The sequence below is a fragment of the Oncorhynchus tshawytscha genome, unplaced genomic scaffold (genome assembly GCF_018296145.1).
Source record: "Oncorhynchus tshawytscha isolate Ot180627B unplaced genomic scaffold, Otsh_v2.0 Un_contig_10143_pilon_pilon, whole genome shotgun sequence".
Taxonomy (NCBI): Eukaryota; Metazoa; Chordata; class Actinopteri; order Salmoniformes; family Salmonidae; genus Oncorhynchus; species Oncorhynchus tshawytscha.
Genome location: NW_024607215.1, coordinates 7,501 through 17,846, shown reverse-complemented (window position 1 = coordinate 17,846; position 10,346 = coordinate 7,501). Strand labels below are relative to the sequence as shown.

At 50.3% G+C, this 10,346-nt stretch overlaps 1 protein-coding gene across 1 annotated transcript in view; it reads left to right on the top strand.

Annotated features, from left to right (window-relative positions):
- Positions 1-309: 309 nt before the first annotated feature.
- LOC121842409 (collagen alpha-1(XI) chain-like) overlaps positions 310-10,346 on the top strand; it is a gene marked incomplete at its 5' end in the record, with an annotated part of 17,207 nt that continues 7,170 nt past the window's right edge. The window contains 7 exons of the mRNA XM_042312405.1: positions 310-432; positions 4,763-4,882; positions 5,865-5,993; positions 6,133-6,180; positions 6,322-6,363; positions 7,851-7,913; positions 8,154-8,228. Of these exons, the coding sequence (XP_042168339.1) occupies positions 310-432; positions 4,763-4,882; positions 5,865-5,993; positions 6,133-6,180; positions 6,322-6,363; positions 7,851-7,913; positions 8,154-8,228 (600 nt within the window). The remainder of the gene's footprint in view (positions 433-4,762; positions 4,883-5,864; positions 5,994-6,132; positions 6,181-6,321; positions 6,364-7,850; positions 7,914-8,153; positions 8,229-10,346) is intronic.

The window sequence follows — 10,346 nt, the reverse complement described above, 5'->3', positions numbered from 1 at the left end:
TGTTTTATTAATGTGTGTGTTTCATGTGTTTTATTAATGTGTGTGTTTCATGTGTTTTATTAATGTGTGTGTTTCATGTGTTTTATTAATGAGTGTGTTTCATGTGTTTTATTAATGAGTGTGTTTCATGTGTTTTATTAATGAGTGTGTTTCATGTGTTTTATTAATGTGTGTGTTTCATCTACTTTATTAATGAGTGTGTTAGCACACGGAACATTAATAACTATGTTATTAATGTGTGTGTGTTTCATGTGTTTTGTTAATGTGTTTAATGTTTCAACTATGTTATTAATGTGTATGTGTCCACAGGGAGAAATCCAACAATTGTTGATCGTAGCCGACCCCAGAGCTGCAGAGACCTACTGTCAAGACTACATTCCCGACTGCCACGCCCCTTTACCCTACGACAGCCTATCACAAGAGACTGAGGAGGTGAGTTCCCTTTAGGCAGCCTATCAAGAGACAGGGAGGTGATGATGAGAGTCTCATTAGACAGCCTATTCTATGACAGAGGTATCTTGATCTCTTTCTTTCCATTCATTGCAGTATCTCTCTCTCTCCCCCCCTCTCTCTCTCTCCCTCCCCTCTCTATCTCTCTCTCCCTCCCCTCTCTATCTCTCACTCCCTCCCCTCTCTATCTCTCTCTCCCTCCCCTCTCTATCTCTCTCTCCCTCCCCTCTCTCTCTCCCTCCCCCTCTCTATCTCCCTCCCCTCTCTCTCCCTCCCCTCTCTATCTCTCCCTCCCTCCCCTCTCTATCTCTCTCTCCCTCCCCTCTCTCTCTCTCTCTCCCTCCCCTCTCTATCTCTCTCTCCCCTCCCCTCTCTATCTCTCACTCCCTCCCCTATCTATCTCTCTCTCCCTCCCCTCTCTATCTCTCTCTCTCTCTCACTCCCCTCTCTCTCTCCCTCCCCTCTCTATCTCTCTCTCCCTCCCCACTCTCTCTCTCCCTCCCCCACTCTCTCTCTCTCCCACCCCTCTCTATCTCTCTCTCCCTCCCCTCTATCTCTCTCTCCCTCCCCTCTCTATCTCTCTCTCCCTCCCCTCTCTATCTCTCACTCCCTCCCATCTATCTCTCTCCCTCCCCTCTCTATCTCTCTCTCTCCCTCCCCTCTCTATCTCTCTCTCCCTCCCATCTATCTCTCTCCCTCCCCTCTCTATCTCTCTCTCCCTCCCCTCTCTATCTCTCTCTCCCTCCCCACTCTCTCTCTCCCTCCCCTCTCTATCTCTCTCTCCCACCCCCTCTCTATCTCTCTCTCCCCCCCCTCTCTATCTCTCTCTCTCCCTCCCCTCTCTATCTCTCTCTCCCTCCCCACTCTCTCTCTCCCTCCCCTCTATCTCTCTCTCCCTCCCCACTCTCTCTCTCCCTCCCCTCTCTATCTCTCTCTCCCTCCCCACTCTCTCTCTCCCTCCCCTCTCTATCTCTCTCTCCCTCCCCTCTCTATCTCTCTCTCCCACCCCCTCTCTATCTCTCTCTCCCACCCCTCTCTATCTCAAATCAAATCAAATAAAATTTTATTTGTCACATACACATGGTTAGCAGATGTTAATGCGAGTGTAGCGAAATGCTTGTGCTTCTAGTTCCGAGAATGCAGTAATAACGAGCAAGTAATCTAACTAACAATTCCAAAAAAAACTACTGTCATACACAGTGTAAGGGGATAAAGAATATGTACATAAGGATATATGAATGAGTGATGGTACAGAGGAGCATAGGCAAGATACAGTAGATGATATCGAGTACAGTATATACATATGAGATAAGTATGTAAACCAAGTGGCATAGTTAAAGTGGCTAGTGATACATGTATTACATAAGGATGCAGTCGATGATATAGAGTACAGTATCAACGTATGCATATGAGATGAACAATGTAGGGTAAGTAACATTATATAAGGTAGCATTGTTTAAAGTGGCTAGTGATATATTTACATCATTTCCCATCAATTCCCATGATTAAAGTGGCTGGAGTAGAGTCAGTGTCATTGACAGTGTGTTGGCAGTAGCCACTCAATGTTAGTGGTGGCTGTTTAACAGTCTGATGGCCTTGAGATAGAAGCTGTTTTTCAGTCTCTCGGTCCCAGCTTTGATGCACCTGTACTGACCTCGCCTTCTGGATGGCAGCGGGGTGAACAGGCAGTGGCTCGGGTGGTTGATGTCCTTGATGATCTTTATGGCCTTCCTGTAGCATCGGGTGGTGTAGGTGTCCTGGAGGGCAGGTAGTTTGCCCCCGGTGATGCGTTGTGCAGACCTCACTACCCTCTGGAGAGCCTTACGGTTGAGGGCGGTGCAGTTGCCATACCAGGCGGTGATACAGCCCGCCAGGATGCTCTCGATTGTGCATCTGTAGAAGTTTGTGAGTGCTTTTGGTGACAAGCCGAATTTCTTCAGCCTCCTGAGGTTGAAGAGGCGCTGCTGCGCCTTCCTCACGATGCTGTCTGTGTGAGTGGACCAATTCAGTTTGTCTGTGATGTGTATGCCGAGGAACTTAAAACTTGCTACCCTCTCCACTACTGTTCCATCGATGTGGATGGGGGTGTTCCCTCTGCTGTTTCCTGAAGTCCACAATCATCTCCTTAGTTTTGTTGACGTTGAGTGTGAGGTTATTTTCCTGACACCACACCCCGAGGGCCCTCACCTCCTCCCTGTAGGCCGTCTCGTCGTTGTTGGTAATCAAGCCTACCACTGTTGTGTCGTCCGCAAACTTGATGATTGAGTTGGAGGCGTGCATGGCCACGCAGTCGTGGGTGAACAGGGAGTACAGGAGAGGGCTCAGAACGCACCCTTGTGGGGCCCCAGTGTTGAGGATCAGCGGGGAGGAGATGTTGTTGCCTACCCTCACCACCTGGGGGCGGCCCGTCAGGAAGTCCAGTACCCAGTTGCACAGGGCGGGGTCGAGACCCAGGGTCTCGAGCTTGATGACGAGCTTGGAGGGTACTATGGTGTTGAATGCCGAGCTGTAGTCGATGAACAGCATTCTCACATAGGTATTCCTCTTGTCCAGATGGGTTAGGGCAGTGTGCAGTGTGGTTGAGATTGCATCGTCTGTGGACCTATTTGGGCGGTAAGCAAATTGGAGTGGGTCAAGGGTGTCAGGTAGGGTGGAGGTGATATGGTCCTTGACTAGTCTCTCAAAGCACTTCATGATGACGGATGTGAGTGCTACGGGGCGGTAGTCGTTTAGCTTAGTTACCTTAGCTTTCTTGGGAACAGGAACAATGGTGGCCCTCTTGAAGCATGTGGGAACAGCAGACTGGTATAGGGATTGATTGAATATGTCCGTAAACACACCGGCCAGCTGGTCTGCGCATGCTCTGAGGGCGCGGCTGGGGATGCCGTCTGGGCCTGCAGCCTTGCGAGGGTTAACACGTTTAAATGTCTTACTCACTTCGGCTGCAGTGAAGGAGAGACCGCATGTTTCCGTTGCAGGCCGTGTCAGTGGCACTGTATTGTCCTCAAAGCGGGCAAAAAAGTTATTTAGTCTGCCTGGGAGCAAGACATCCTGGTCCGTGACTGGGCTGGGTTTCTTCCTGTAGTCCGTGATTGACTGTAGACCCTGCCACATACCTCTTGTGTCTGAGCCGTTGAATTGAGATTCTACTTTGTCTCTGTACTGGCGCTTAGCTTGTTTGATAGCCTTGCGGAGGGAATAGCTGCACTCTTTGTATTCAGCCATGTTACCAGACACCTTGCCCTGATTAAAAGCAGTGGTTCGTGCCTTCAGTTTCACACGAATGCTGCCATCAATCCACGGTTTCTGGTTAGGGAATGTTTTAATCGTTGCTATGGGAACGACATCTTCAACGCACGTTCTAATGAACTCGCACACCGTATCAGCGTATTCGTCAATGTTGTTGTCTGACGCAATACGAAACATCTCCCAGTCCACGTGATGGAAGCAGTCTTGGAGTGTGGAGTCAGCTTGGTCGGACCAGCGTTGGACAGACCTCAGCGTGGGAGCTTCTTGTTTTAGTTTCTGTCTGTAGGCAGGGATCAACAAAATGGAGTCGTGGTCAGCTTTTCCGAAAGGGGGCGGGGCAGGGCCTTATATGCGTCGCGGAAGTTAGAGTAACAATGATCCAGGGTCTTTCCACCCCTGGTTGCGCAATCGATATGCTGATAAAATTTAGGGAGTCTTGTTTTCAGATTAGCCTTGTTAAAATCCCCAGCTACAATGAATGCAGCCTCCGGATAAATCGTTTCCAGTATCTCTCTCTCCCTCCCCTCTATCTCTCTCTCCCCCTCTCTCTCTCTCTCCCTCCCCCTCTCTCTCTCTCTCTCTCCCCTCCCCCTCTCTCTCTCTCTCTCTCCCTCCCCTCTCTCTCCCTCCCACTCTCTCTCTCTCTCTCTCCCTCCCTTCCCCTCTTTATCTGCCCTCTATAGCCAGTGTTCCTATGTGCCAGTGTTCCATGTGCCAGTGTTCCATGTGCTAGAGTTCTGTGTGCCAGTGTTCTGTGTGCCAGTGTTCCGTGTGCCAGTGTTCCGTGTGCCAGTGTTCCGTGTGCCAGTGTTCCGTGTGCCAGTGTTCCGTGTGCCAGTGTTCCGTGTGCCAGTGTTCCATGTGCCAGTGTTCCATGTGCCAGTGTTCCGTGTGCCAGTGTTCCGTGTGTCAGTGTTCCGTGTGCCAGTGTTCCGTGTGTCAGTGTTCCGTGTACCAGTGTTCCATGTGCCCACCTCTCTTCCTCCGTCCCCTGTTCGATTTAACTCCTGCCTCACTCCATGGCCTCTGAACACACCGTGTGTGTGTGTGTTTGTGTGTGTAGGAGACAAAGCCCGTCAGGAGAGTGAAGGTGGAGGAGTTTGATGAGTTTGACTACAGTGACCTTTACGACGACCTCTCTGTCTCCACGGTTACCGTGAGACCCAACATCACAGAGTATGAGGTGAGAGGTGACCTCCACAGTACCTGACCAGACACAGAAAGATAAACAATAAAACAATAAGTTGAAAAAAGAGAATGATCTGGACACCATGTCTAATGTTGCTCTCTCTGAGCATTCCATTTCAACCATCCATTCATTCTCTCAGGATTGGACTGTTCTGTGGTTCTAATCAGAGAACTAGAATGTCATTGTGGTTCTGCGGTTCTAATCAGAGAACTAGAATGTCATTGTCGTTCTGTGGTTCTAATCAGAGAACTAGAATGTCATTGTGGTTCTAATCAGAGAACTAGAATGTCATTGTGGTTCTGTGGTTCTAATCAGAGAACTAGGATGTCATTGTGGTTCTGTTGTTCTAATCAGAGAACTAGAATGTCATTGTGGTTCTGTGGTTCTAATCAGAGAACTAGAATGTCATTGTGGTTCTGTGGTTCTAATCAGAGAACTAGAATGTCATTGTGGTTCTGTGGTTCTAATCAGAGAACTAGAATGTCATTGAGGTTCTGTGGTTCTAATCAGAGAACTAGAATGTCATTGTCGTTCTAATTAGAGAACTAGAATGTCATTGTGGTTCTGTGGTTCTAATCAGAGAACTAGGATGTCATTGTGGTTCTGTTGTTCTAATCAGAGAACTAGAATGTCATTGTGGTTCTGTGGTTCTAATCAGAGAACTAGAATGTCATTGTGGTTCTGTGGTTCTAATCAGAGAACTAGAATGTCATTGTGGTTATGTGGTTCTAATCAGAGAACTAGAACGTCATTGTGGTTCTGTGGTTCTTATCAGAGAACTAGAATGTCATTGTGGTTCTGTGGTTCTTATCAGAGAACTAGAATGTCTTTGTGGTTCTGTAGTTCCAATTATAACCAGTATTCTAGCTCTAGTGGTTCAGCTCAAGATTACATTCTGAAATGTCTTCTTGTGCTACTGTTGACTGTGGATATGATGATGATGATCGGTTGTCTTGTGTGTGTGTGTGTGTGACAGATTGTAGAGTACGAAGACTACGACAACGAAACAGATGAGTACGAGGTCAGAGAGTATGAATACGAGGAGGAATTTGAAGATCGATACGGATTGGCCGAGAGGGAGAGGGCGGAGTCCTGGAACGGACAGGTACATCTCACAATGCAATGTCTGTCAGCAACTCAACACTAAACAACTACTCTTTTGTACTCTAACTAGAGATGTGTGCTTTATGGGTGTGTGTGTGTGTGTGTGTCTGTGTGTGTGTGTGTGTGTTCCTCTCTACCAGGAAAGAATAGAGAAAGGAGAGAAAGGAGAACAATCCTACTTTGGAGCAGTAAGTACACACACACACACACACACACACACACACACACACACACACACACACACACACACACACACACACACACACACACACACACACACTTCAAATAGCCACTCGTAATAATTTCATGTTTTCTCTGGCATCTTGCAGAGCACCTTAATCACAGGCCCCGGGGGTCTTCCAGGACCAGAGGTGAGTCAGTGGTGTTATTTAGTGTATTCCTCTATATCAAGGGGGGCAAAGTATGACCCCCTGGCACTTCAATCCGGTCCGCCTGGCACTTCAATCCGGCCTGCCTGGCACTTCAATCCGGCCCCTCGGGCTCTTCAATCTGGCCCGCCTGGCACTTCAATCCGGCCCTCGGGCACTTCAATCCGGCCCTCGGGCACTTCAATCCGGCCCCTCGGGCTCTTCAATCTGGCCCGCCTGGCACTTCAATCCGGCCCCTCGGGCACTTCAATCCAGCCCGTCGGGCACTTCAATCCGGCCCCGGGCACTTCAATCCGGCCCCGGGCACTTCAATCCGGCCCCCGGGCACTTCAATCCGGCCCGCCTGGCACTTCAATCCGGCCCGCCTGGCACTTCAATCCGGCTCGCGAGACAAGAGAAAAATATATACATTTTTTTACCCATTTTTCGTGGTATCCAATTGGTAGTTACAGTCTTGTCCCATCGCTGCAACTCCAGTAAGGACTCAGGAGAGGCGAAAGTCGAGAGCCATGCATCCTCCGAAACACGACCCAGTCAAGCCGCACTGCTTCTTGACACAATGCCCGCTTAACCCCGGAAGCCAGCTGCACCAGTGTGTCGGAGGAAACCTGGCGACCGTGTCAGTGTGCACTGCGTACGGCCCAGGTACGGCCACAGGTGCTGCTAGAGCGCGATGGGCCACGGAAACCTCGGCCTGCCGAACCCTCTCGATGCAGTGCTTTAGTCCGCTTCACCACTCGGGAGGCCCCCACAAATGGATTCTAACCAACAATTGGTCCCCCAAAAGATGCGTCTCTCCGTTGAATTTCAAAATCTCGATGTGGCCCTCGAGCCCCTGTTCTATATTGTCTCTGTCACCCTGTTGTGTTTCATTGGTTCAGTTTCTCTCTCCACTACACCTGTTGTGTTTCATTGGTTCAGTTTCTCTCTCCACTACACCTGTTGTGTTTCATTGGTTCAGTTTCTCTCTCCACTACACCTGTTGTGTTTCATTGGTCCAGTTTCTCTCTCCACTACACCTGTTGTGTTTCATTGGTCCAGTTTCTCTCTCCACTACACCTGTTGTGTTTCATTGGTTCAGTTTCTCTCTCCACTACACCTGTTGTGTTTCATTGGTTCAGTTTCTCTCTCCACTACACCTGTTGTGTTTCATTGGTTCAGTTTCTCTCTCCACTACACCTGTTGTGTTTCATTGGTTCAGTTACTCTCTCCACTACACCTGTTGTGTTTCATTGGTTCAATTTCAGTGTTTCTTAATCCTGATCCTGGGGATGTAAAGGGGTGGACATGAATGTTTTTGCCAATAACACACCTGATTCCACTAACCAAAGGTTTGATGATGTGTTGACTAGTGGAATCAGCTGTACAGTGATGGGGCAAAAACTCAAATATGCACCTTTTTGGGTCCCCGGGACCAGGATTAAGAAACACTACACTGTACTGTATACTGTACTGTGTCCTCTCTCCAGGGAGAACAAGGACCCCAGGGGCCCACAGGACTGGTAGGACCTCAAGGAGACCTAGGAGAACTGGTGAGTTACAAACTAACATACACTCTCTCTCTCTGTCTCGAACACAGATGAACACACACACCTTATGTCTCTCTCATGCATTTTCACCATCTATCTCTCACAACACACACTTTCAGATAAACACATAAAGCACACCATACATTGTATCAGTCTGTCTCTCTCTCTCTCTGCCTGGGACTTCCAATTCAGGAAGTAAATGTCATTCTTTATCATCATAATTATCTCCATCCCCTTCCTCAGGGTCCTCCAGGCCGGCCAGGTCTCAACGGGGCTGATGGGATACCAGGTCCTCCAGGGAACATCCTCGTTGTTCAGGTAAGAACCTGTAACTTTTTGGAATCTTTATTCAAATCGTTCAACTGAAATTGTTACTAACATGTTCGCCACAAACACCTTGTTGAAGACACCACTGGTTTCTAAATATGACTGAGGCCCAGCAGCTCTCTGGCCCTCCAGGAGCCGGGTCAGTAGCCTGCAGTAACCCAGCAGCTCTCTGGCCCTCCAGGAGCCGGGTCAGTAGCCTGCAGTAACCCAGCAGCTCTCTGGCCCTCCAGGAGCCGGGTCAGTAGCCTGCAGTAACCCAGCAGCTCTCTGGCCCTCCAGGAGCCGGGTCAGTAGCCTGCAGTAACCCAATAGCTCTCTGGCCCTCCAGGAGCCGGGTCAGTAGCCTGCAGTAACCCAGCAGCTCTCTGGCCCTCCAGGAGCCGGGTCAGTAGCCTGCAGTAACCCAGCAGCTCTCTGGCCCTCCAGGAGCCGGGTCAGTAGCCTGCAGTAACCCAGCAGCTCTCTGGCCCTCCAGGAGCCGGGTCAGTAGCCTGCAGTAACCCAGCAGCTCTCTGGCCCTCCAGGAGCCGGGTCAGTAGCTTCTTCCTGCCACCGGGGGTGGGGGGGACTACTGTGACCAATATTTATATATATATTTTATTTAACCAGGCAAGTCAGTTAAGAACAAATTCTTATTTACAATGACAGCCTACCAGGGAGCAGTGGGTTAACTGCCTTGTTCAGGGGCAGAACGACTGATTTTTAGCTGGTCAGCTCAGGGATTCGATCCAGCAACCTTTTGGTTACTGGTCCAACACTCTAAATACTGGGCTACCTGCCACCCCTACACTCTAACCACTAGTCTACCTGCCTCTAACCACTAGGCTACCTGCCACCCCTGCACTCTAACCACTAGGCTACCTGCCACCCCTACACTCTAACCACTAGTCTACCTGCCTCTAACCACTAGTCTACCTGCCACCCCTGCACTCTAACCACTAGGCTACCTGCCACCCCTACACTCTAACCACTAGGCTACCTGCCGTCCCCTACACTCTAACCACTGGTCTACCTGCCAACCCTACACTCTAACCACTAGGCTACCTGCCAACCCTACACTCTAACCACTAGGCTACCTGCCACCCCTACACTGTAACCACTAGGCTACCTGCCGTCCCCTACACTCTAACCACTGGTCTACCTGCCAACCCTACACTTTAACCACTAGGCTACCTGCCACCCCTACACTCTAACCACTAGGCGACCTGCCACCCCTACACTGTAACCACTAGGCTACCTGCCTCTAACCACTAGGCTACCTACCCCCTACACTCTAACCACTAGGCTACCTGCCGCCCCTACACTCTAACCACTAGGCTACCTGCCACCCCTACACTCTAACCACTAGGCTACCTGCCGCCCCTACACTCTAACGACTAGGCTACCTGCCCCCTACACTCTAACCACTAGGCTACCTGCCCCCTACACTCTAACCACTAGTCTACCTGCCCCCCTACACTCTAACCACTAGTCTACCTGCCGCCCCTACACTCTAACCACTAGGCTACCTGCCGCCCCTACACTCTAACCACTAGGCTACCTGCCGCCCTACACTCTAACCACTAGGCTACCTGCCACCCCTACACTCTAACCACTAGGCTACCTGCCGCCCCTACACTCTAACCACTAGTCTACCTGCCGCCCCTACACTCTAACCACTAGTCTACCTGCCGCCCCTACACTCTAACCACTAGGCTACCTGCCGCCCCTACACTCTAACCACTAGGCTACCTGCCGCCCCTACACTCTAACCACTAGGCTACCTGCCGCCCCTACACTCTAACCACTAGGCTACCTGCCGCCCCTACACTCTAACCACTAGGCTACCTGCCGCCCCTACACTCTAACCTGCCACCCCTACACTCTAACCACTACGCTACCTGCCGTCCCCTACACTCTAACCACTGGTCTACCTGCCAACCCTACACTCTAACCACTAGGCTACCTGCCACCCCTACACTGTAACCACTAGGCTACCTGCCTCTAACCACTAGGCTACCTACCCCCTACACTCTAACTACTAGTCTACCTGCCCCCTACACTCTAACCACTAGGCTACCTGCCGCCCCTACACTCTAACCACCAGGCTACCTGCCGCCCCTACACTCT